The following is a 27,975-nucleotide window of genomic DNA, read 5'->3' as shown; positions in this document are numbered from 1 at the left end:
AATTGTAAAATTGTGTTCTGATTTCATCACCTGCCAACATATTGCATTTTGGGATATAAGAGACTGCCCTGAGACCAGCCTCTGGTCCATGATCACAGTTTCCAAATGTTTCTTCCAGGAGAATGTTCTGATGCATAAAGCCAGCTGCACTTTGGAAACACAATTACAGGTTTAAGATCAGAAGTGTCCTGTGGCAGAGCTCAAAGGCTTTGCCATTTGGAAACAACTGCAGTTTGAAATCAAAAGTGAACTCACTGAAATGGGCTTGGACACAGCTTGTAAACCAGTGCTAATTTTGCATAATTCAGTTTTCCATTACCTAAGCACTTGCTCTTGCTGTTGCTCTCATCTAGTTTAATTCTTAGTGGGCAAGATTTTTCTAAGGCAATCTCTGACTGTGGATGCCTCAGGCTCAAGCCATCCACACTAAAATGCCCAAAGGAATCCTTGGTTGCAGAACAAATGGATCTCTGGCCCTCTGAAAAAATGGATCCCAGCAAAACACCTAGGTTTGAGAACTCCACGACTTACAAGTGCATTTTCAAAAATCACCAATCACTTTTGAAAACATGTTTCTTATTATATTTAAAGGTAGGAACGTCATCTTTGGATGTGGAAGCAAATCACCATCAATCACCTAATTTCCCTCTCTTCCTTCACCATGTTTTCTGACAAGTACCAGACTCTGTACCTTACCTTAAAACATCGGTTACATTTACACTGTTCAAAGCCTTGGTCTTTGCTATCTTATCTATCTGGAAGGGAAAGGACCCTGTGTTTCATGGTCATATCCAACGTAACTAATGTAAAGTATTACTGCCGGAATAAATTAAATCCTTTCCTTGCCTAATATTTTCTAATTGTCATACAGCAACAGGCAGTTTGTGGAAATGACAGTCACTGATTATAAATTCTGCAGTATCCTTGGGTTCACACTCAAGGATGTTGTGACTGATAATTTATCCCATGGAAGGGTAAGAAAAGGAGGGTACAGATATCACAACAGAGAAAAAAAATCCAAGTCTCTTCAGGATGAGGAAAGCTTGATGTTGCTTCTTACGCATGCCCAGAAACTTCACCACTGGTGAAATGGTTATCTGTCAGGTGTATTCCTAAAAGGAAGCTATGTGCAGAAAATCTGAACACAAAGAATGATCGAAGATCCCTGGTATACTGGGAAAAAATAGCACATAACGTGAGCAGCAGTGAGAAGGCCTTGTAGGGACTGATGATTCCTGATCTCTGGAACACGCTGGCCATGTCTGCATTAGGAAGACTTACGGTGCAATGTGAGTAGATCTGGAGAGCAAAGCAGCTGGTGCTGTGCACCTGATTACCACATCCAGACATGTTGCAAGGGTTTTAACATGAAGTGCCTCCAGGCTGGTGCCCTGGATTGAACTCCCACTGTTGTCTGAAAGGTGCTGGGTGCACTCCTGAAGCACATCTGTTGGCTCCCCTTCTGCTGAGAGTAATTAAGTTCATGCACTTTAAGACTGTCCAGTGGTGTCTTTAGTGGGGAGATCAGAAGGTTTGCTTTGAAATGGATCTCTTGAATGGAACAAAAATAACGTTGTAGATGGACCCATTGAACTGTTAAGAACCATGATCTATAGATCAAGTTAGTATGTGTATTATTTTCCCAATTATTTTCTTTTTAGAAGAAAAAGAATGATGATGACTGGAAGGACACAGACTTGCTCTAGATGCAAAGTCATTGCATCTCTTTACTTTTCCCACTTCTTTAGCCATTTGTCAATGCCTGTCCCACTTGTTAGAGTGACAAGAGATTCAACAATTTCTTTGTTCCTACACATTTAATGCAAAGAGGGAGTAGGATAAGAGAGAGATCTCCTCTTAGTTCTTCACTAAGAGAAAAGCTGCAGCATTATAGCTCATCTTATTAGACACTGGAGGATCTGTACCATGTACAGCCTTAAAATGCCCCAGCCAAAGGAAAAGCTTTAGATAGTATTTTCTTAGACACCAAAAAGCCGTAACCAATTACTTCCATAGAAATATGGAGGATGGAGGGAGAGGAAAGAACAAGAGTGCCATGATGAAGAAAACCACAGCAACATATTAAATCCTCTTGGACTAAGCAGTGTATCATCAGTTTTGTCTCTGGTCAATATTAAGTCATTAGTATTCTCCTCTCATTTACACAGATTTTACATAGTTGCCTCCTGCAGATTCACTGTCACAGAGACACAGACCAGAATCAAATTTACCTAGAATCAGCTGACACATTCATAGTTTCACATCATCTCAATGATCTAAACGTAAATCTGATTTTACATTACTGCTGGCATCTTCAAGCAAGATCTGAAAACTCAGTAGTAAACACCACTGAAGGAGTTTCAGACAGTAACCTACTTTGCAGTGCCTATTTGCTTCCAGACCCAACAATGGTTTTACAGACACAGATGATTCATTTTATTAACGCGAACTGATCTTGTTGGGGCTTAATGCATGACATATGTGGTAAAGAATGAAGGCTAATGCTGACCTGGCAGAATACATCTGTATCCATTTATAAGATAACAGAACCATTTCCAGAGCTTGAGAATAGTTTTCATAGAAAGCCAACTACTGATGATGATTCACTTCCATGTTTTATTTTTATCAAAGTTGTTTTCATCCCTGAATACAGATGGATCACAGTGACTCAGTAACACCATCAAGGAGTAGGTCCCTAAGCACCAATTATACAAGTTAAGCGCAAGTCAAGTTCTTTAAAAACAGTCAGTATAACAATTGGTAGACAGTTAGTATAATAAAATCAGTGTAATAAAGGTAGATAAATTAATACATTGGTGACAGGAAGAATTAGGCTCTTGATTTTGAGTTGAATAAGCAATAGAATTAAAAAGAAATTTTATTTGCGATATCCATCATGCATGGGGGTGATCTTAAAAGGCTTTAAATTACCTTTGATGGATGAAGATAGATTTATTCTTTCAGCTGAATATTTCATTAGTAGTTTTTTTTGTTTCAAATACTCCAGTGAAACAATTATACTCTTAATACACACACCACTCTCCATCTGTATTATTCTGTTCTCCATTCAAAAACCTTCTCTACATATCACTATACCCCATACAACACTACTTATAAAAATATCTGGGTAAGCTCACGGAAAACAGCAGTTTCTTAAACTTACTACAGTGCACCTCAATGACAAGACAAAATAATGCAGAGTCAGTAGTGTCAAGCACAGAGCTCTGTTGCTGTCAAGGGCAGGGACACGCCTATGCCTACTACAGGAGACTTCTGTAACACAGCAGGGGCTGCAGGTTGCCAGATCCAATATTCTGGCATGGAACTACTGTTGGGATATTTTTCCCTACAGCAAAAGGGGTGCACATAAATACACGATGATGTTTTAAAGTCTGATTCAATCCTTTCTACTGAACTCCTTCAAGGTTGGGCAGGGCCTTCAGCAAACTGGCTTTCTGGATTTCTTCCTCAGATTCACTACCTCTCCCTAGTGGAAATAAGGAACAAAAAAAGTCCTTCCCATCTATTTCATGTATTCCACAACATTCAGAGTTACTAGTTAATAGGCTCATCATGAATTCCCTTTGATGGTTTGGATAGTCTTAAAGGATGCCTCTTACTTTATTAATGGCAAATTTGAGCCCTAAGACATTAGAAATTTAAACAAACTTCTGGATAAATCAAGTGAAAACACTGTTTAAAGAGCCAGGGTTTTTTTTCTCTTCTACACATTGTCTCTAAATTTATAAGCACAGCAGAGACTGAAAATATTTGAGGACTCTCATGAGCACTAATATAAACACTAGCAAGACCACTAGTCTTCTAGATGCAGAAGTTGCAATTAAGTGCAATTCTAGAAGGACAACATCTTGAAAAAAAATCTAGACAATTTTTCACACCATAACCCATTCCTGAAGAAAAAGTGACGTTGTCTTAGGCTTTCGTACTTAATTCATCAACAGAAAATAAAACATGCAGTGGTAAAACTATAGCTTTTCTGTGTAGTCAAACTGTTTTACACTTTACCTGGACATGTGTGCAGAAATGTTATACAGTGAAGGTACCACCCACAAGCCTTAACTCAGTCCCAATGACGCCTTTGGTAAAACTTGTATTAACTTCCAGATCTGGATTTCACTTCACCTATACATTGCTTTTATGCTTAGGTGTAAAGTCCTCCAAGTTTCTGCAGCATATTCTTTTGTATTTGCCAGTAGAAACAGGAGGAAAGGTTATGCAAGATAAATAATAAGTAGTTCAATCAATGTGATGTTTCTGTTGCTTTTATTGTGGACTTCTAGTGAAACCACTGAAGGATTCTGTGAGGTCATAGTAGGACTGTTAGCACCTAGGGCCCTGAATATTAGACCAAAATCAGATCAAACATAACTGCTTTAGTTTATATTCATACTGGTGATTCAAATATATTAAAACACCTTCAATGGCTTAACTCTGTTTTGGAAAGATTCAGCTTTGCTCAAGTGTCCCCTGCTTGTATGACTCTAGGATTCTATATCAGGTAGCACCCATTGTATCAGACAACATAAAGCCTCTAGAGAAGGAGAGACCTAACATCAACCCCTTATTGCATGATCTGGCTTCTTCGACAAAGTATCTTTCAGTCTTTCAGAAGTGCAGGGTGGTATGTCATGCACCAGTCCAGCATTCAGGATCACAGAATCAGTGCCTGAGTTATAACTGTGCAGTGTAAGAAAAGCAATTACAGACCATTACTCAGTCAGTTGCTTCCATGTCATCTTGGCATTCCTGAAGGCAGCCTCCAAACCCAATGCTTCTACCACTGATGATGGCCTGCACTACAGAAGCCCTCTCCCCAAACTACCTCCCACTCGCATTCAAGCCCCTGAGTGTTTCCTTCTGATATTGCATTTGTAATCTCAGGAGACAGGTTATGAGAGGAATTATTCAAGTGCAATATTTCTGAAAGGTTGCGAGTTATCTGGGGTGCAGACAGCATGAGTTACACAGATGAAAATACTGTAAATCTGTGTGAGATCTGACACATTAACTACTATTTGCTAAGTGCTCTTGCAACAGAGTACTGAACATACTCATCCTCATCAATTCATTTGCCAATGAAATGTGTCTATCTTCAGAGTGATAAGGCAGCCAACTCAAACACTGTTTTGTCTCAGCTGTAATTCAACAGTGTTTGTAAAGGCTGAGGCAAAGAAACAAAAGAGTGACGCTGCAGGGAGTTTAGATTGGTTTTAACCTAGTACTGGGCTCCCACTTTAAGGCAATCTACTCTTCTGGAGCTAGATTATTGGAGTTGAAATTCAATGTATCACTTAGCACTTCCTACTACTTTATATATGCTGAATGGTTGCATCAGCCAATTTTTAGTCATCTCTCTGGCCAGTCCTTGAGGCTCTCTGTCCCTGTACCAATAAACAAAACGAAAACCAAGGAAACAGTCTCCTGTGGCTAAGCAGCTTGGAAAAAAGCTGCCATAGCTAAGAAAGAAATACCTAAATATGTCTAGGGGAAAAGTACTTCAGGCTTCTGGGACTTATCTTAAAAACCATAGAGAGAATTTCCTATCCAGCTGGAGGTATGTGAACTACTTTTGAAACCACTTTGCTTTGTTTCTTATGATCTAAAATGATTTGTATTACCTTTCTGAACTGTCTATCACTTAACAGATTGCTGACAAATTTGTTCTTCTTAAAGGACTTCTCCTGAACAATGTGTCTCAGTATGAAACAGCATGGGAATAGTGTCATTATTTTTCTAATATCAATATTAGAAGAGCTATGATCAGCATTCACCCTCCTCAACTCTACTAGCTGTGCAGAATATTTGGGAAGTGGGACTTCCTTCTGAGATTTTCTTTGCATTTTACCTCCAATCAGCATGATAGGACAACTATGCTCTTTCAACACTCTGGACTGCCACTACAATGTCTGCTTAATCTAGAGGTTTAGAGTCAAGCTGTCCAGTGGCATGTGGTTTCCAGGCACTCACTTATTTAACAGTACAGATGTTTCTGAAGAGTACATGAAAAAATACAGAAACATCACAAAATGATGCCTCTCTATCATCAGAAAACACCACCTGGGCTTTAACCTGTCTCAGTGAACAATTCTCAGTGTGAGGGCTCTTTCACCTCTACAGAGAGCCCTGCTGCAAATGTCAAATTGTCACAAGCTACTCCTCATCTAATAAGAAATTTCCATTTCCTTCTGTCCTCTTGTACAAAGTACTGCAAATCAGAGCAATGGAAGAATAGCTTTAAGTTAGGAGAACTTGTGCTGAACAACATTTGAACCGCCTGTGAAATGATCATCAATATTACATGAGACAGATGAAAATTTGCCTGAGGTATCATGGTGCTCCCTGAGTGTTCCTATTATGCAGGTGGTTACTATGCAAATAGAACAACCTGGGAAGTATATGAGGAGGAATATCAGAATGAATTAGTCATCTTTTAGTCTATAGGACTTACGGTCCTGAAGCCCTACAAAAATGAGTTGACTATTTCATTTCTGAATTTGCTCAAGGGTAATCAAGAACATATATAAAGATCCTAGTCTGCAGCTATTTCCATAATTTTAATTCCCTATTCCATATTTTTTCCAGTTCAGCATCCAACACAAATCAGATGGGTCATTCAACAACAGAAAAAAACAACCAAAAAACCCCACCTGCCTTCTATTCACACAGAGTGAAAGTACCTAAGGAAAGAATGACCCTTCCAAAATAATATATTACCTAAAATACGTTTTTGTGAAAACAACTAGTGACTGATACTTTCAATGAAATGGCTACGAGTCCTCAATATTTTTTCACTTCATACATTCACATCTATCAGTAAAAAGGGTGGACAGAAGAATGGCTACCACCACGTTTCAGCAACAGTTTCCAGTCTTCCTTATCCACTTGTCCCACGAAGGGACAAAGTTGCAGAAAATCAAGCCTATAGTCTTCTGTGGAGGGGACACCAGTAACAAAGCAAAGATGGGCTGATGTGCACAGACTGCAACACAAATGCACACAGCTGAACATCTCAATTTCAGCTGAAGAGAAGGCAGCAGGAGAACATGCTGAATGACAGCTTGGCTCTTTTACACTCCTTTGCCACCAACAGGCTAAGAGCAGAAAGGGAGAAGCAGCGTACTTGCACGTGATCAAGAGAATCAGGGGGGTGAACAGCGAAGCTGGAAGCCAGCTGTGCTCTTTTGCTTTCTGATGACCATAATTAGGCCATTTCATTGTTTCTCCTTCTCTCGCTGCCAAATTCCACTTGGAAAAGAAATGACAGCCCACAAACACAGCCATTTGGCATGGCCTGAGGAGAAGACACCCATGACATTTTATCAGGGTCATGTTCTTATATACTGAGCCTGACACACACTCACATAGCAAGTTTCCCCTTCATACCTGTCCACCTCTAGGTCTGTGTCTTACGCATTTCACGGAAAGATCTCTGCCAACTGCCTGATCCTCCATGTCAGTTCTAGCTCCTCAGCTTGACCTAGGCCCTCTCAACCAGATACACCTGATGCTTGGCTCCACAAAGAAGTTATGGTTTGATGGATGCCTCACGACAGTGGTTTCAATTAAGTCATCTTAGAAGGCATTTTTCTCTTATTAGTTTCAAGGTTGTCCTCCCCATCATATAACCTCCCCCACCTGATTGCATAACCTGACGTGGTATCTAGTTTCTCCAGGTAGGAGGATTCAGTAACATTTCTGCTGTCTTTTTCTCCCACTCACAGTTCCATGTCCATACCAGTTTGACCCAATTACTCCTGAACTACTTTCCAATTTGCATTTTAATTTTAATAAACCTATGTAGTCTATTTATTTACTTTGACTCTTTCCTGCAGTGGAGATATTGGTCTGACAGAGCATGCCAGTAAATCACACCCGTTATGTCAGGCTCCTTTAATTCCAAAGAGATTCCTTATTCTTTGCTGCCTGTTGCCGTTTCGCATGTAATTTAAAAACAGCAGGCAGCAATTGAACTCTCAGATCTCATTATTATCTACAAGTCCTTCCAACAACAAGAAGCAGACAAGAGACTTTCTTCAAGGTGATAGGAAAATGTGCCAAAGTTGCCTTTAATTTATATTGCTACTGACGCTTTTCAATCACACAGCTTCTCTTCATTTGCATGCTAAACTTGTTCTACTTTATATAATGCCTCCTCTCTGTGTAAAAACACTACAAGAATTTAACAGCCTTTCACACTATGCAAGTTTATTTTTCAATTCTGTTTCATGTCTGCCTTCAATAATTAACCACTTCATAAATTACATCCACGAAGTACAACCAATACTGAAAGTTTTAATGTATCATTCATCTTTGTAGCCAATTAAGCCTTTTGTACCAAGACCAGAAGTCATGAAATACATCAAGCACAGTTAGGTCCACAACTATTTAACCAAGAAAGGAATTAAAAAAAAAAAAAGGAAAAAAAAAAAAAAAGAGGGATAGCACTATAGCAATGCCCATGTTTTAAGAAAAGTCTCAGCTCAACTCTCAAATTGCTTACCTCTCCTTGCCAGATTGGGTTGACGGTATTACATATGATCTTAGATCTTTTCTCCTGTCCATGATGAGGAAGTGCTGGGAAGATGCTATGTTTTCCAGGCTGGATGGAAATCTTCAGATAAGGATCTGGATTAAAGAACATTCCTTTCTTCAGACCAAAAGCCTGGAAATCTGAAAGAAGGTAAATACCCTGATTACTTTTCACATTCCAGTTATCTCTTTGGGATGGTAGGAACAGTATATGGGGACCCAGGAAGGAACCCAAATAATATGGCACAAATGTGGAAAAACTCACTGTGTTTATTGTGAGGCAATGTAACACCAAAACATAATGATATTGTGGTTTAGGATTTAAAAATCACTATATAATGAAATCGCAAATTTGCAACCTAATTGTGCAGATTGATTTGGCTTCAAAAACAATATTTAGGCAACTTTAAGTGATCTGTTATTTTTTTCTAATAAGCCAAACACTTGCTCAGCCTGACTAGTGGAAGGAGTACTCTAAAAAAGAGATCCAGTCATTTAACCACAAAGTATGTCACTTCTCCTAGGTATCAATTTTACCTTTCTACAAATCTTAGTTTTTACACCACTTTTTTCTACATGAAGTCAATTTACATTTTTTCCACTTTAAAGCATTTTCTTCCCTGCATGAGTTAAACTTTACCTGTAGTAACTTAAGAAAGCTTTTGTCTATAACGTCCAAATTTTAAGCAGTGCTTCATAGCTGCAGAACTCCCAGGGAGCATAATACATGTGATGTAGACAAAAAGTCTCCAGGCACTTATTTAAAAAATTTACTCATAATATTCTGAAGAAAGACACAAAGCCCATTATGGTTTGTCCCTGTGAAGCCAATGAAATGCAAACCAATCCGCTGGTATATCATTAATTTTGACTCAACAGACACAAAATAAACCCTCTGGCCTTCTCTTTTTCTGGATGCATTTTTAAGCTTTCTTTGGAGTGCATGAGCACTTATTCCTATTAGAGAGTTCAGTAACTAATTTATTTTCCACCACTCTGTGCACAGAGATTCTCCTCTGTTTAAAGCTTTATTTCACACAGGGCTATAAGCACTGTACTGCATTCTGCCTATTTTCTCCTCCTGTATTGAAGAGATAAAAAAGTATTACACAAGATAGTTTCCAAAACTACTTAGATGCATACCTAAATATTCAATTTAAACACATATTTTTTCTTTTAGGCAGGCTTTGAAAACATTAATTTTCACAGTCTTTTAATTCTCTTCTGATTAAAAATCCAATTATTCTGGCAGGTTGTGGGAGACCATGTAAAACCCTCCAGGCAGATATTTTGGATGAATCTGAAAATCATACACATTGCACACCATCAGTATTTTTCCAGAAAATGGCTACATCAAACACAGGGATATGGTTCACCCAGTTGTATTTTGCTTCCTTAACATATGGTAATAGCCAACACAATAAAATGTGCAAGTTCAAAAGAACTGCTTTTCTTTCTGTTGGTTTTAATCATCTATTCCACCACACAATTCATGTTGCAGATATTCAAAAGCTGTTGGACAGATGGTCCTGAAACAGACAGTATTTTAAGAATCTCATTCTTGAGGCATTCTCTTAGAGTTAACAACAACAGAAAAAAGGATATCACTACTAAGAGCTTATTTGAAAGTGCTTTGTTGACAGTAGGTACTGCCATGGTCCTAGCAATGCTATCATACAAAGAAAATTATCTGCTTCAAACTGATAACATTGATTTTCTCTTCTCTCTCTCTTTTTTTTTTTTTTTTACCCCTGAGTGCACAATCTCTGTGTAACCAGCATGTATCTCATCTAACAGCTCTGCTGAAATCCTACATGGCAAACTCTTTGGCTTTGGAAGTTGTACTGTTAGAAATGCATTCAAGAACTAGAAACCAAGATTGTAAAAGCACTATGAATGACAAGGCCCAGCAGTGTACTAGCATCAGGCTGCTAACATATGAGAGGAGAGAAAGACCTCTGGGATCTTATTTTCTTTCTCTCTGATGTTTCCTCAAAAGATTCTGAAACTGAAATATTTATTGCTGTATATGTTTCTGATTTTCTTTCCTTCAAATAGACTCCATACCACTGAGTAAAGAAATGGTCTATTGATAGATAGAAAACACCTAGCACTCAATTATGTATATTTATATATTATGTATCATAAAGAAAATACATATTATGATGACCTACCAGCCTCTTTCCAGTTATGGAAATTAAGCACAGTCATGAAAATGAAGGTGCTCCTAGTCTCATTTTTGCATTCAGATGAGGAAGAAAATATAATTTAGCTAAGCACAGAGCAGGCAATTTTACTTGTGTAATTTCCTTGCTTAAATTGCATAACACACCAAAATTTGTTAAAAAGTCAGTTAGAAACTTCAATTTTTAATGTCCAAAGTACGCATAAGGCTAGCAGAAATAGCTTTCTCAAGGACAAATATCCCACTTATATATCTCACCACAAATTCTCATCACTATGAAAAACGGAGCATCAAAAATGCAATAGCTCTGAATAAAGTTACATGGATACCTGCAGTTAACCAGAATTCCATTTAATTTGAAGCAAAACTTATCTGTAGGTGCTGTAACTCTCTGCTGGAACTTGTAACCTAAGGCTCAAGTACTCTCTCACCACTGCTGTGTAACGTCCCAACAGAAGAATCCCAGCTATTCTGCTTTCCCAAATGCATATATTTCTCTTTATCATCTTCAGAAAAAAGGTTCTGAAGATACTAAATATTTGAGTAATGGTCTGAGGCTAAATGAGTTTAATTCTTTGCTGAAACCAATGAATTCCAGAGACGTGCCCTGCCGTACACTTTGCTTCTACAGTGTATTTCTTGGAGGCATATGAGGAAATGTTACCAAGATAACTCATCTATGCTTTGCAAAGGGTTATTTTCATCCAGACGCTTAAAAAAACCACAAGTTATTAATACACCATATGTCAGTTTCCCACTTAGTCATAAATCACACTTCAGTGTGAAAGAGGTTATATACATCTAACAGTGTAATAATGTCAGGGCATCTCCAAGAAAGATGACAGAAGGAAGGAATCCAGGTAGAAGCAGAACAACCACAGACTCTTTCACTGCTACAGACTTGCACTAATTGCAAGTACGTGCACCCAATAGAGCTAGGCTCACTTTATTGCAGAAAAGTGATTTATAATAACTACTGCCTGCAGCTTACTCCCAGTGAATTACAGATTTTTTCCAAATTCAGAGCTTCCCTTCCATATATGCTCATCTCCAGGTGACTGGATGAGACCTAAGGAAGCTTTACGCTAGGTCACTTGCATGCATGTACCTTCTGTTCCTAAGGTGGGACACAGACTTTCCTGTCTGCCTTGTAAAAGATCATTTGGCAAATCTATTTGCCATGCAGCGTCACAAACTTTGGTGACTGGATAGTGATGGACAGTCTATTTTTTTTTGCTAACTGGAAACCAGTACGTATTTACTGGAACCAGACGGGGATGTCTATTCCAACAAATACAGCTACAGCACATCTGTGTTTTACCATGTTTGATTTTGCCTCAACACAAGTGATTAAGCTTTCAAAAGGTTAGGGAAGAAGTATGATTTAGGCTTGTGAGTCACATTTTGTCATGCTCAGCACGGAGATTCTCTGACAGTATTGATCAAAACTACTGCAATGATACAGTAATACTACAGTATTATTGCAATGTAATACTATATATATATATATGTATATGTATATATACACCTGCAGACATAGTGAGGTACTTGTCCAGACCCAAACTCCACATAGGGTCACAACAGAAAAGGATGGAGAACTAGAGAGAGAGAGAACCAGACTCTGAAGCAGTCTGTTTTCTAAATTGATTGCATTTAGTCTGGACATCAATATGTCAGAAGTAAGTAAAGGAAGCTGGAAGCTGTTATCCCCAACAGATGAGAAGACTTTGCCAATAGCTGTGGAAGAACTTTCCTGTAAACGATACACAAGGCTATTCTGTGCAGTTTATAAATGTGTCTCAAGAAGACCAAGTCCCTCTAGTCTCTTGATGGTGCGTATTTTACTGCACTGAAATAAAAAAGCCAGAGTCTACAAACCAGCAGAAGAGTCAAAGACTAGTAAATAGCAAAGCTATTAGTTTTGAGAAACTGATATTGATATTCAAAAACAGTTTGCAAATTCCATCCAGCAAATACCAAGTACTGAATATCCTTTGTGATTCCAAGCACCATCCAACTGATGACAACTGATGTCTTGAAGCTATCTATACTGACACTTGTGGCAGACGTTATTAAGCCCTATAAATTCTATGGTCAACTCACCAAATTCCCATATTTCTTATTTGGCATACTAACCTCATGATCTCAGGACCAGGAAATAGACATATTCCTCATGAATCACCCAACCTTTTGAGCATATGAAGCCATCTTCAGTTCGGCCAAACTTGCCCAGAACATATCTAAAACCAGCACTAGTGGAGTTAACAGGACACTGGAAAAAAACAAGTGTCACTGGAATGACCACAGTCAGTTTAGACTATGATCTAGCTTGATGAATACCAAAATGGAATTTATTCTATGATCTGCTCATTAATGGCAGAAAGCAAAAAATACTGTCATCTTACTGAGATCCTGACAGTTCATGTATCAAAGCACACTAAACCATCTTCATAATCTATCACCACAAGAGAGTTGCTAATTAGGATGTTAGTGGACAGCTCCAACATTTCAGATTTCCTTTGTAAATTCCGAAAGAGCTGTCAGCTCGGGTTCTGGCACCCGAAAAATGTACTTGAACAGGACTGGTATCTGAATTAACTACCAATGAGGGAAGGTAATTGCCAGGGTGCTGATATATCAGTGTTTCTTTTGTAGAGTGTTTCCTTTGCAGAACTTGGACAGAACAAGTAGGACCTGTCTTAGAGGGTAGCAGTTTATCTACTGGCCTGAGCTATCCAAGTCACAGCTATGGCTTCAAAAGAAGGAACAACAAAACTCTGCTTGCTCAAGATTCAAAAGGAGGCACATAGATATTGCCTCTCTTTTAAAGCAAGAGAAACTATCTTAGCTACTATCAGTGTAACGCCCTTTCAGTTGTACAAACACAGCAATATTGCATTTATGGAAATGCCAATTTGACTCATGCAGCAGTATATGGTATTAAAATTTATCATAAGAAAAGTGAGCATGGATTCACAGAAGTGTTGCATCTGGTATCAGATTTCAAGAAGCAAATATTAAGGAATTTTAGAAAACACACAGTAATGTGCAATGATAGGAAGTCTTAAAATCCAACACTGCAAACTAATGCAGGAGAATTGAGAAATATACTATGTAAACTACAGTAGATGGCTGACTTTATCAGTTACTGAATGAGATTCTGCAACTGGTGATATGCAAGAGGTTAAATCAGATAATTAAAGTCCTTCTTCCTGCTCTCAGAAATCTACAGATAGATTTCACTTTTCTTTTAAAATAGAAAGTAAGAAAAAAATGGCTGGTGTAGTTGCACAAGGAGGTGTTTAATGGTCTTAGATTTTTAAAAAAAAGATTAAGTGGATCAGATAAATCAAAACATTTCTGTCACAGGGCTACAAGGCAAAATATTAAAGACAGTGGAAAAAAGAGAAAATATTTTCTTTTAGCTGTAAATGGTACAAACAAAAACAGAAGGATTCTCATTTTTGTGAGGAAAGGGCAGCAGAGGTATTAGGAAGAAAATAGGTGTATTAATAAATGAAAAGGAGTAGAGAAATTAATTATCCAAAAATGGCTGAAAGACAGGCTACCTTTTTAATTGTCTGCATCAAGAAGGAAAACAGAAAAAGTCTGAACAGCTAAAGTGAACAGCTTATCACAGCAAGTGGGAGTTTTTATCCCTGCAAGAGGTTAACCACTGGAACAAAGCACCATCTCGCGGTATCCTCAGATCCAGACTACAGCCTGTCTGTAAGATATGTCTGAGCCAAACTCGCACAAAGCTCCACACCATGGAGCAAGGTGGCCTGTGTTAAATAGGATAACGGAGTAGTTGAATTCAAAGCCTTTTAATGCCTTTCAAACTTAGTCTGGAGCACAGCACTACTTTGCAGGCACAGGTGTACTGGAAGTGGTAGAAAGCCACCTCACCTTCACACAAGATCCAACAGGTAAGAAAAAGTCAAGGGATTAGTTTGTCAGGTTTATTAAGACTATATCTGGGCAAGTTGGCTTGAGCTGGGGAGGGCAGAAGAGGTTTATAACAATATTAAACAAAATTTAGTGGCTAGAACTCCTGTTATAAAATCAGTCACTAGGATTTCAAAAAGTTGTTGGAAGATAAAGTGCATTATATATCTGCATACTGAACAAGCATTTCATGGTAACAACTACTGTCATAATGACCCTTAGTGGACCTTATACTATTTTCAATTCTGATTTATACTCTGACTTCTTTAAACTGACAACTGATACTACCTGAATACCTGATCTGAAAGACACACGAAAACAACTAACAACATTCTCAGAGTGGTGTGAAGAGGATAAATGCCTGAATGTTTCCGGAATATTCAAATCTTCTGGTCATTTGTTCTACAAGAACATTTATAAATAAAGTGTGCAAACACATGAGATATATGAAACATTAAAGCCTGAAAAAACTTATTTGATGCAACATAGAGCTAGGAGGCATATCATGCAAACCTCATGATAACACTTTCCAAATATACCAGCCAACAAGACTGGTTTTAAAGGCTTTCAGCAAATTTGTTATACTGCTGAACCATGAACCTTCAGTGAAGTAGCTGGTACATCTCAGGAAGCTTAGCACATTTCTTCTTTCCATACTACATGCAAGAGAGCTCTGACACTTTCAGCCACCTTATCAGAAGTGTGACATTCACTGATAACAGCAGAAAAGGCATGTAGGAAAATAAATGCAAAGTGGACTGTGCAGCTTTCCATAAAGACTTTTTTTTTCAATCTAGTTAAATTAGGCTTAAAGTATTTCTCTTGGTATTTTAAATAATGAAAGCTACAATAATACTGTCATCATAAAAAGTACTTAATTACAGGAAGTTACCTTCTTTGAGATCAGTGTTGCTAGTGAACATATTACTCTGAACTAACCCTTCATAGGACCAACTTCCAGTCTCCAAAGCAGGAAACATGAAGGAAAAATCCCTCCTAGTGATATAATGTGAACTCTCTGCTATTTCCATTCTCAAGAAGTTAGCCATCTTCTTGGGGCTTAAAGGATTGTTTTACACTTGTTTCATTGTTTGACATTTTTATTCAATCCAGAAATCTTTTCTCAAGCAAAACCTCCCATGAAACCAGCTGGATTTTGTCCAACCAAATACTCTATAAAGAAGCACTTTCAGAAAGAAGACAGCATTTTGTGACCAGGTTTTTAGAAAAAAACTCTATTTCTGCACAGTTCATTTCCATATAGGGTCTGACCAGAGCCTCAGCAGTACAGCAAGCAACACAAGTCTGCTGAAATGCACTGATGTTGTTCAGCATTTCATGGAATTTGGCCCACTTCAACATTTTTTTTCTCCCATTCTAATAGTTTTTTCTTTAAAAAGTGATATGGTAGAAGACATAGCTCTTCTTGCATTCTTTACATGACAGAATGCTTAGGGCATGATGGCTCTGTGGTGGTGCAGCCCTTACTGCAATGGTCCCCAGTCACACTAATGGTCTGACACTTTTTTCTAATTACTATTAAATCAACCCTAATTCGGAAACATAACTTTTAAGTAATGATACTGAAGATGACAATATATACCACAGTATAGATATTGAAAAGGAAAAGTCTTTACAAGCCAAAAGGACTCGTGACAGTAGAGAAGTTATTGCTGAGACAGTAGTGCACATGGAAAGGAATCCCAGTTCCTGCTGATGCCTCTGGAAGGTCTGGATTGATTTGTATTCTATTAGTCAGCATAATAGATATAGGAATAGCAACAACTTTGTTTTGAGAGAGACAACATTTTGTTGTTGTGGTATTGACTGAGAAGTTAATAAATAAATCCTTGTGATGTGTTAATCTGTTAATTTCAGAAAGATTGAAATGGAACTATTTTGATACCACAGATTTTGGTAAAATAGTTGTCAAATTACTTTATCAAAGCCTTTCAAATACCTGGATGTGATGACGCTGTTAATATGGATGTGATACAAATGTAGATTAATTGCTTGCAAACCACTAGAATAAAATATCCCAAATGTATTACAAGGTATGGTCTTTATATACTTAGAATCAAGCTGTAAATTAGATACTGCAGTTTACAAAAGGGCCAACTGAAATCACATTATTTATCAGTCTCACAAATTACTACTCTTGACACCTCTTGGTCTACTAGGCCATAGAATCTGAGAGAATGAAAAACTGTTACTAATTCTGGGCAACATTTTTCTATATAAGATTATTAAAGAACACTAAAACATATAACTCTACTTCTTTATTTCTCTTGAGCTAAACCCATGGTTTTACCAACAGATGTAATGGATGCCACAAAAATAAGTGATGTGTTAAAACAACCCCACCTAATATCAGTCTAACTGGCCATATACAGCCTCTCAAGAACCACACTGGATACCTAATTTGGAAGAGCACTAACTTGTGTGCTTAGGAGAGGGAACCTTGAAATAAATCATATGGTCAAAACTAATCATATAATGAGCGACTTGTCTAAGTGTAGGACATTATACAGAAAGGCCTATGCCTGTAAAACTTTTGACCTAGGGTAACTCTTTACTCTGTACTACTTCCTCAAAGAACTTTCAATCAAGGTAAGTATCTTTGTCTTCCAGGAGCTAAAAAAGTACAGAAACCAAGTAGCAAGCATAAAACTCCAAAATGAGAACCTTGCTCACAACTACTCTCTTTTGACAAACTGATTTTTGTCTACAGATGTGATTTGCAGACTGTTTTTACCAAAGCCAGATCAAATGGTTCATAGCTGCTTCATGGAACCATATTAAGCCTTTAAAACCTGTAGTGACATGCCAAGTAATGAGGCTGAGCATTCTTCAAGAAATGTAGAGGAGTGAGAGAAGTGTTCAGGCTCAAGAGTCAGAGAGTCACTCAAGCTTGTGTACCACAGCACATAGATCTGCCTCAGGTCTGGATCATGACTGTGGAACGTGCTCTCCAAGAAACAAAGGACTACCACAAATCACATTGCACTCTCCAAGTAAAGCACATGCCTTTGATCTTGCTTTCCCTGACCTACATATTTAATTGTGAACAGAAAAACCTAATCTGGCCCCACAACTCTACTTGAACAAGACACTTCAGCACGTAACTCTCACTGAAGGGAGTGTGGCAATAATAACAGATATTAATTCTCTGTCTCAGCATCACTTCTAGAGCAGCAGACAAAAACCCATACATAAATATATACATACATATAACTACCACACATGAAAGGTTTTAGAAACATGCACGTGAAAGGTTCTAGGAACTCCAGTCTCCAACTCTTTGGGCTTAAAACTTTCCCATCAGCAGTGACTTACCCGACAATGAAAAACTTATCAGTCTCCGACTTCCTTGTCCCTGGATTGAGTCTTCATTGGTGATGCTTTTAAAAATCTGCTGGAAGACAAACAATGGTGAGAAAGAGTAGTCTCCAACAACTCTGGAACAGAGAAATTGCTTACTAACTGTCTTTTTTTTGCAGAATCTTAGTTTTCCAACTAAGAATCAATTAAGCACCAGGGATCAAAACAATGTTTTTGTCTAGGTAATCATTTAACCATTAATGGCCTAAATCATCTCTTCCTGGAAGCTCTTCCTTAGAAAAAAGAACGATGAAAAAATACTGTAATTTGAACATAGCAGTTCATCACCCAAAAAGGAACTACTTATTAATCAGGATAAGGATGGGGATGTAGCTATCAACTCTTAAAACAACTTCCATCTTTATAACATCTTATTACTTGTGTAGAAAAATCTTGTTCCAGAAAGCTAATTGCATACATGCAAGAAAGACTTCTGAGAGATTACTAATACCCTGCACAACAACTCGCTGTGAATTCTGAAAACAATAAGCATTGAGGGTGATCTGACAAAACAAAAGAAATTAAAAATCCATAGATGACCATTTGTATGCCACAGTTTAGGTTTTAATGTCAGTCTTTGGTTCAGCAAGTTTATTGGTGAGCTGCTGTTCTGCAAATTAGGACCCAAGCTGCCTTCTGGCTGTGATCAGAACTGGAAAGCAAGAATGCCTCTGAGCCAGTGTCTGGGGCATCAGCAGAAACCCACCATCAGCATTTTTCACTGTTGAGACCCTGAACAGGGCAGAGGAGATGCCCTCAGGTGTCAGGCTCCAAGTTCAGCAGGGAGGTGGTGCTACTAATACTGCCTCCCATTGACTCTGGAGTCAAACCAAATGCTGCTCTGCCCCCAGGAAGCAGCAGCTCCTCACCACTCTTGCCATTCAGCTGTCAGCCAAAAAAGAAAAACAGCATTTATGTAGTGAAATTCCATTTTCTGCCAGGAAAGAGTAACTGAAGTCCCACTCAGCTGTGACTCATTGCTCGCTATATTAAATATTGTGTAGTCGAGCTTAACTTAGAAAGCAAGCTGGTCTCTGCCCCCAGAGAGTGCAATGTAAGAGGGCACTGCAGCCCAGCTAGCAGGGATTAAACAACACAACTGTCAGGTTAAGACACAAATGAGGCCTAGATCAAAAACATACAGGTTGAATTTAGACATAGTTATAAAATAATGGGCTCTGTTGGACTTGACTTTCTGCCATAATCATTTTGTTTCTTCTAGACTATCTAAATGGGATAAAAGGTACTGAGTAGAGTGAGACTATGAGTAAATTTCAATATAAATATCCCTATTGGATCACAGCTAATTAGTTGCAATTGTACTTTCTGTCTTCTCAGCTAAGTAGGTTTCAATAAACTTATTGAAGCCACTACTGATTTCTGGACAGAGACACATTTAGAACAGAATATATGTGATTGCTAGAATTTCATGACAAGAACTCAGTAACCTTTAGCAGCCAAAATTGTGACCCCACCAAGAAAGAGACATTTCCTTGTCATTGTGTATTTTTCATACTATGTCACTACCTGACATTTATTACACACTCTCTTTTAGTGGTTACTATTATGGTGCTTCCATGATCTTGTCCAGGACAGTAACTGGGCCAACCAACCTAGATATGTGCACATTTGCAAAACACGTGCTTTTTTTCAGTTCTTCAGTATTACTCTGGGTGCTTTTTTTTTTAGATCTGCCACGTATGTCGTACATCATGGCAGCACGAATAGTTTAGCAGTCTACATTTTGAATAAACTGGGGTGGATCTGATAGGGTCCTGCAATCACTAGCCTGTTCAAAACTTAAAAATATATTGCTATTAAATGAGGGCCATACCTACATTAGTGAAATTATATCAAGGCAGCTGTAATATTGTTGTGAAAGCATCCCCAGCATGGCCAAACCTGCACTGGTGAAGCTTGGCATTATACAAGGGAAATAATAAGACATCCAGTCTCACAAGTAAAACAAAACCAAAATAAATTTATTTGCTTCTGAATGATCCGTCTCTTCCGTGAAACAGGTGTACCCCGCAGTGTCCTGTCAAGTGCTTACCATGCAATCATGGAAACAAAAAGCCAATCCTGCTGCATAAATGAGTTATATAATCAGTAGCTGACCCCAGCGAAGCTGTCTGAGATGCAACACTACATCCAAATGCCAGTCACTTTGATAATGTCTAGCACTTAACCTTAGCAATATGAAACACCCACACTTTTTTGAAGCTTTTCCAATTTTCTTCCTGTCCAGCAGATGAGAAATGGAAAGTATGGCAGAAAGGCTGAAGGAGAGGTGCATTTATCCTTGGGTTGAGGCCTGGGGTGCACCATTAAAAACTTCATAAGGCTGAGCCAAATGCCTCTTGTGTAGCTCTACCATCACAAATCTGTGTTCCTCACCCTCCAGCCGTCTGAAAGCACTGCTCTGCCACTCTTCTCACATGTGCACCACAACTTCTCACCCACAATACAGGTCCTCAGGCACAGCAGGGCATAGGCCAGAGAAGGCTCAAGAGCAGGTAAACATCCTCTCTCAAAGAATGGAGGGATTAAACATGGGCATACTCAGGGAAGGATACTAGGAAGGCCGTGATAGTGATTATACTTTAATTATTGGCATTTCAAGAAGTCAGAAGGAACATCAGGGGAGGAAGAGAGAAAAATCTCCCAAGATTAAATCTGTTTTTCTGAAAATAAAAAGAGCTAATTGCTGCAGTTCAGATTCACTGTTTTCTAATGCAATACCAGACTGTCTCCAGTAGTGAGGGCAAGGCTGCACTTGATGTAGGGCAGGGCAGAAGAGGGTGAGTGATTATCAGTGCTCACCAGTCACCGTATCAACTCAGTTTCATAGCATCTTGAGGCCTGGGATGGGAACATGCACAGGTCATACTGTTCCTGCTTGCCATTTATCGTGAAAGAAATCCAGACTGATTTCAGTGGCTACAATATAATTACTTTGGGAATTTTGTCACTATAACTAAACCTTGAATTTAGTAATCAGGAGGCAAAAACCCCTCTATCTTCTCAACTGCCACTTAAACTATAGTTAGTTGACAGAAAGACAACATTCATCTTGTCACTTGACATTCTATGGACCTGAAGTCCTTCACATGAAAAGGAACAAATGTGATTTTCCCTCAGTAACTTTTCTGCTCTTTTATGCCTTTGAAGTGAGAGCTCAGTCTGAATTAGTTTAATATTTTTAACTGTACAGCCCAGCCTAATTAGTTTACAAGTCCTGCTGATACAAAATGGAACGAATATGCTTTTACTATATGCTTTGTTATATCTAGACATGAAGAGATGGGATATGAGCTGCAACTTCAAGCCTAGCTGAATCTCTCTCAGAAAACCAAAGGCTTCCTGAACTGGATTCAAACCTCCTTTTGCTTTCCTTGAATGTAACTGGAGCCAGCATCATTGCCACTGACGGGAGCACGTATATTCAGACAGTTAGAGGGGTATCAGTACTTCTTCAAAATATTCTGCAGAAAACATACATTGTAAAATCATCTTTTCTGCTACAGAGTTTCCTAACCTCTGAAGAGTGGCAAAAGATGTCTGCCAAGGCCTGTAATAGCTATCTGTGAAACATGGGAAGGTATTTGAGGTCAGATTCAAGCCTCTTGGGTCTTGCTAAGCTCAATAAAAGGTCCAGGTTTGGTAGTGCTTTCCATTTTTACAGCACAGAGAAGAAAGAAGATACAAGGAGATGAGTGAAAGCTAAAAATAAGTCTTGTCCTAGTATCACTTTTCCTTGTGAGTAGTTCCTGCAAAAGCTAGAAAGAAATTATGTGACCCTGAACGAAAAAGGAGGCAGGCTTCACACTAGCAAACAGAGCCCTTGAGACTCCCTCCCTCTTTAGCCATGGTATGTGTTACAGAAAAAGAATAAAATAAATCTTGAGAAATCCCAGAATATTACAGTCCATCAGCTCTTGCTGTGACAAAATTCCAAGTGCATCACCAAAAATTTGTCTAAGCAGAGGTCCAGAAACAGAGATTCTCACAACTAAATAAAAGTATCTCCGAAAATCCCTTTCTGTTCAGTAGTCTACCTAAATATATGGAAGAGTAACAAGGACAACTGTCTTGGTCATGAAAATAAAGTGGCTTACAGGGCACACTGAGGGTGCCCCTATTCAGCCTCCCTGTTGCTCTAGGTTATGATGAGGCAAATACTTTTGGACACAGGTACAGTGTGAATGCGGGCCTGGAAGAAACAGTAACTGTGTTTACCTGGTGCTGTATGAGAAGATCTGCTTTTGGACACCACAGTGACCAGTAACAGTGCAGCATGCTGGCAAAACATGCTTTGCAGCATTAAGCTCCCTTTAGCATGTTTGTCTACTGTGCAGCCCAAGTTCAATATTTTTAAAGTCCTGCTGATATGAAACAGGATAAATATGATTTTATTGCATGCATCTACCACAGCTAGACATGCATAGCTGAAAAATACAAGCACTTACTCCTTTTCCCACACACAGCACAGGAAAACACTGTTATGTCTTAGTCTTAAGTGTTCTGTAACACACTTTCCTCTCCAGAAGGACATTTTTGCCCCCTGTGCCCATATGAAAAGATTCAACAAAGCTAAGCAAATTTTCCCATAAGCAAAAGAAACATCTAGATTAAGTAATCTTCCTCTTCACTGAGAGCCAAAGTACTTCTGTACCAGTAGCTTCTGCTGCGAAAGAATGGCAACATTGAATGACCATAATGTATATCACTGATCTCACACAAGCCAGTATTTCTTACATTTAAACAGGGAATTCCAGTGACATGAAAAACAGTGCTGTATTACCTGTTTGCTTTTGTTGACTTATGTGGTGAACATCATGGACACGACCTAAAGCTCAATCCAATCAAGTTTCGATTTTACAAGGTGCTAATTAAAACCTAGAATGTTTTCCACTGAGAGCACAGATTGCAATACAGTAATATCTAATGCAGATTAATTAGTCAGATACTGTAAACTGGCAAAGCTCTAGCCTGGACAACACTACCTATTCACAAGAGTTTTTCTTTAAAAAAGCAGATCTAAAAACATAACAAAGTATTCAGAAGGGCTCACACTTCCCAGCGGTACTATCCATACGTGTATTGAAGATGGAAGCCTACAATGAAAGAAAACTAGGAACCATAAACATAAAGCAGCACAATATTTTCTGTTTGTACACACCAGCTCTGAGGATGAAAGGCAGCAGATTAGAGCACTGAAAAAAAGGAAGGCTGTAACCTGTGCTTAATTCAAAGAAAAAGTGAAAAACGGCCTCATCTCAGCCCCAAATTTTGAATCAGGAAACAGAAAAAGTATTGCTAGATGTGTTGGAGCTAAAGATGGGGTGTTGCAGTCCTGGGGGAAAAGGCTGTCGAGTCACTGCCTGCACTATGTGCACTTCAAGCTCCAATTCTCTGTTTTCTGCTTCTCAAGACCACCAAACTTGCCAGCTAATTTAATGCAAAATAAATAAGGTTAATAACCTGAATTCAAGAAGAAGCTGATACTCTGTTCCCTGTGTCCTTCCATCTGCTTTTATCCCCTAGTTCATCTGACATGTAAGACAGGTCCAAAACTGCCCAGCACAATGCAGGACCAGAGTACCAGCTTCCACTCTGCACAGCTTTGCTGATGTTAGTTTAAACCAGCTTGGAGTTACTGTTTTAACAGACCTGTGTGTACATGGCACGGGAGTCCAGAACAATTAGTCCAAAAATTATTCTCCCCTAACCTATTTCTGTTGGCTTTTGCTGTTGCCCTCTTGATTCACTGAATGCTTAACATTTGGACAACTCTTTAAAACATGTGGAAAAAGGCTTACACTTCCCACAGCTCAGCAGTGAAGTTTCTTATCACAGGAAGAGAGTATCAGACATCATCCCAAGTTAACACCTCATATTCTACCATCTTCTTTAGAGAGGGAATTCCTCAGTAGATCTGCAAATGGATGACTATTCCCACTTCTTCCCAAGTGCTGAATTCAAAAAGAAATAGTTTTGTAAAAAAAATTGACTAAGCAAACACAGACTGACTAAGTGCTTCCTTTTACTCCATCACTTGACTTCTTCAGTGAAGAAAGGGCTTTGGGTGTAAGGGGTGAATTCTGAAAGCAGCAAATGCAGATCTGAGCTCCATGACTGCCACTGACAGAATTATGGCTGTAATCCCAGGCACCACTTTGAAAATCTACCCCTAATTAGTGGCAGTGCTTCAGCTGCAACCCCACTCTGTTAACAGAATTATCCAGCTCTTGAATGCAATATATTCCACTTATCCTGTTAGCTTGTTAAGCCATTGTGCTGGCACGGTAGTATTTTTTTATCAGGTGCCTCCAAACAGCAGGCAGCTTCTCCAGCAGCAGCCTAGCTCCTGCTGGGCGCTCTGCAGCCAGCTCACATCCCTGAAGGATTATGACCACACACACACACACAGAGGCTTCCCCATGTGCCACGGTCAGCGGCATTTTAGCCTTGTAACACACCACCTTCTCAATGCCATTCCCTAATTAAGTGGAGATTAGGCCTTTCGTGGGCAGATATTAATTGCCCTCTGTCTACAGAAAGCACCTTTTGCTTCATCTTGCAGTAGTGTTTATTGATCACTTCATTTATTCACAGGAGACGGAAGTTTTTCATTCCAAAAACTCCTGTTCTAGAAACCCTTAAAAAAGGTAGCAAGGAAGTGAGTAAACAATTTTTTTTTTCCATTGAAAATGTTACGAATTCTTTCAGCAGATTCTAGATAACAAACCCTGTCAGACAAACAAAATCACTGGAAAAAAAATCCTGTGGCTTAGTATCACCAGTAAAGTCCTTTAGAAGGCAACTTTCAATAGGCTTATGACAAGAGGACATCCAATGAGAGTACATACCAAGTGTATGTCTCCATGTTGGCATGAAGCTATTTCATATTCCCCAACCGACCCTATGCATGCAGAATGCTATTTCAGCATAACCAGAATCTAGAATCAGGATGTTAAGAGCAAACACTTCCAATTAAAACCAAATCAAGGACTGAGGCAACAAATCAGTATCTCCTGCAGAGTCCAATATCTTTTTCTTCCAAAATTTTATTAGATTCAGCTTTTTAATGGTTTTAACAGCTCTGCCTAATAAATTTCAGTCACCCTTTGACAGCAAAGGAAAAGCTTGATTAGAGATTCTGATCTTCCTTCACTCTTTGCCACTTCATTTAAATAAAGGCTTAGATTTTCAGATCCTTTAACAGAATCACACATGCATGTGGATAGGCTTTGGGTTGTGGTTTCTGGGTTGATGGCTGAACTACACCTAAGCAGCAGACATTTTCTTTATTCATAGCAACTTCTGGGAGCAACTTTTGCAGCATATCTTACCAACTGCTCACACGCTGGCTCTGAGGCTGTATGCTATTTCATGCCAGTGACCCTTTGAGCCCTAAAAAGTCTCTCAGCAAGGTTAAAGTGGACAAAAGGATGACAGTAGTTTACAGCCCCAATGTTCAAAACAAACTCTGGTTGACTTAGCAGGGAAGAAGGCTCCTTGCAGTTGCTAAACAGCTTTGAGCTTTCCAGTGTTACCATCATCCAGGAAAAAAAAAAAAAAAAAAACAACGAAGAAAATCTGGGTTTATGATCAGATTTACATCAGGCAGCTGCCTAATGCTGAACAGGATTGACCCTGTAAACCTGACAGGTCCATACACAGAGTATTAATGTGCTTAAGCACTCTGACAGCAAGAACTGCTTCTAAATATTATCCTCTCTGGAACAGCTAAGCAATATCCTGCAAGCCACTGAAATAAGTGAGAGGTTTGCCGCTGACAGATGAAGAGGCCCATTGGGCACTGTCTGGATCCTGTAATTCTGCATTAAATTTGCCCCATAGACTCCAAATTCAAACTTTTCATGAAAACACTTTCTTTGTATGGAGAACTAAAAAAAAAAAAAAATGCTGCTAACACCTTTTCTTTTTGCCTATGAAATGAGGAGAGGCACCATAACATAGGATATATACAGAATAAACACTCTGACACATCCACAGTGTCTTTGGAAAGCAGGAAAGTTGTGTTAGGCAGCAGTTTATACTTCTAGGCTGTCTTCATTACAGCTTCAGAAACTCCTCGCTCCTCTAACACCGTTTGGATGGGACAAGTGCATAGATGAGTAATGCTGACACGTGTGAGAGACAACTGTATCTTTCAGCTAGGCTGTGTTTGAAGAACAGCTCAAAGCATTAGTCATGCTGCCCAAGTGTCTGGACAAGGGAATGGAGTCAATGACCCTTTACACCATAAAAGAAGCAGCTAGGCAGTGAACAATGCCCATTCTTCTAAATGAATGCCTCAAATACCAGTTCAACTATGAATACCATTATTTCCAGAAGTGAGCTACAGACACTCTACTTTCAGCCTTGGGTCCTACACTGAGCAGAAATGAGGCGACTGCAGAGATTTATAGCCTGATTTTAAATGTAGAGAAATACCTCTGCTACTTCAAATGTCCCTCGATCTTGCTGAATCGCTAATAAAACATTTCACTACACAGAGGATTTTCTAGTTATGATGCCACAGAAAAGTTAAAGCTGAAAAGAAAAGAAAATCTTCTTTTATAATATCTACAGTCACTCAGTCAATGCAGCCTCATTCACACTCAGTGTTTCTCCTCTGGATCTTTTGGCAGATCCATGAGACCCAGCAGGAACTGCTTATCTCACCTTAGTAAACCCACGGGTTTGGGTTTTTTTGTTTACTTTTGCTTTTGTTATCTCTTTTTGTGGTTGCTTTACTTTAAATCTTTCTTTTTTAAAAATTCCCAACTGCCTTTTGCTGGCTACAGCATTCAGTGTTTTGTTTTTCTTAGGTTGCTGTTTTTTAGAACAACAGGCTTTAAAAAGTCAACAGCCCCTCTCCTGTGAAGTGGGCGTGTGGGAATACTGACTGGAATCAAACTGCCATAGAATAATCATTGTCGGAAGAGATTTCCTGAAGTCATCTGACCCTTCTGTCAAAACAGGACCAACTTAGAGCAGGCTACTGAGGTACCTGTCCAGTTCAGCTCTGAATATCTCAAAGGATGGAGATCCCACGAGCCCTCTGGGCAACCTGTTTGACTACTGTCCTGAGAAAAAAATATTCCTAAGGTATAATCAGAATGCCTCTTGTCGCAACCTGTATCTTTGTCCTGCTGTCATTTCACCATGTGCTGTGAATAGAGTCTGCCCCCTACTTCCCATTAGGTAAAGTCATCAGTAACATCCCAAATATTACTTTCCTTAAGACTGAATAAATAAATAAATCCAGCTGCATCTCTGCCAGTCCTCATACATGAAGTTCAGTCTGAAGGACAAAGAAAGCAGAGGTAAGACTCATCCTGAAAATGACAGTGGTAGCATGTCACAGCAAACTTGAGGTATGGCAAAGACTTCTGGGGAGAAGCAACATTTACGAAATCTGATCGCCAAGATTAATTATCTGATCTCCAAGATTAACAGATTAATTCATTACAGCAATTTGGTCATCACCAAAATCCTTGTAAAGGATTTGGCCTGGTTCATATTGGATGCAAGACTTCTGAACATAAAGTCGTTAAATACACCAGGAGGGAAAGGGATGCCAACTAAATGCAGAAGCGCTGTCACTTCAGAAAATCATTAACTTCAATGTGTATAATGATATAATGCTTGTAGTTCCTAATAAATAAATCACATCTTATCAGCATCAGAGGCATTTTCACATGTGTCAGGTTTGATGGAATTCAGTGCACAATTCATCTCAAATACTTCAGCCAAACCTGGGAAACTGTTCTGTGGCACTGAGCAAGGCAATGCAGAAGTTCATACCTCACGCTAGACACCACTCCGACTGTCCTCATCTGGTACTCATAATGAAAACAAGTGGCTCCCATTCCCACACAAACTCCATATCCCCTCCT

At 39.0% G+C, this 27,975-nt stretch overlaps 2 protein-coding genes across 12 annotated transcripts in view; one reads left to right on the top strand and one right to left on the bottom strand.

Annotated features, from left to right (window-relative positions):
* The window catches only part of EGFR (epidermal growth factor receptor), a 1,326,436-nt gene that overhangs the window by 546,803 nt on the left and 751,658 nt on the right, over positions 1-27,975 (top strand). The window lies entirely within an intron of this gene.
* Positions 1-27,975, bottom strand: part of HECW1 (HECT, C2 and WW domain containing E3 ubiquitin protein ligase 1) — a 255,066-nt gene that overhangs the window by 81,050 nt on the left and 146,041 nt on the right. For 8 of the 11 annotated variants that reach the window (XR_007630633.1, XM_050330117.1, XM_050330094.1 and 5 more), the window contains 2 exons: positions 18,020-18,098; positions 8,522-8,691 (listed from right to left, as the gene is read on the bottom strand). Coding sequence is in view for 10 of the 11 variants with exons in the window: in XM_050330117.1 (XP_050186074.1) it covers positions 8,522-8,691; positions 18,020-18,098 (249 nt within the window). In the remaining variant the exon portion in view is untranslated. The remainder of the gene's footprint in view (positions 1-8,521; positions 8,692-18,019; positions 18,099-27,975) is intronic. The other 3 variants (XM_050330108.1, XM_050330132.1, XM_050330177.1) reach the window with 1 other exon arrangement.

This window comes from Myiozetetes cayanensis, unplaced genomic scaffold, assembly GCF_022539395.1.
Source record: "Myiozetetes cayanensis isolate MyiCay16 unplaced genomic scaffold, myiCay2020 scf1, whole genome shotgun sequence".
NCBI classification, from domain to species: Eukaryota; Metazoa; Chordata; class Aves; order Passeriformes; family Tyrannidae; genus Myiozetetes; species Myiozetetes cayanensis.
The sequence above is the reverse complement of the archived record's forward strand: the minus strand, read 5'-3'. Positions and strand labels throughout refer to the sequence as shown.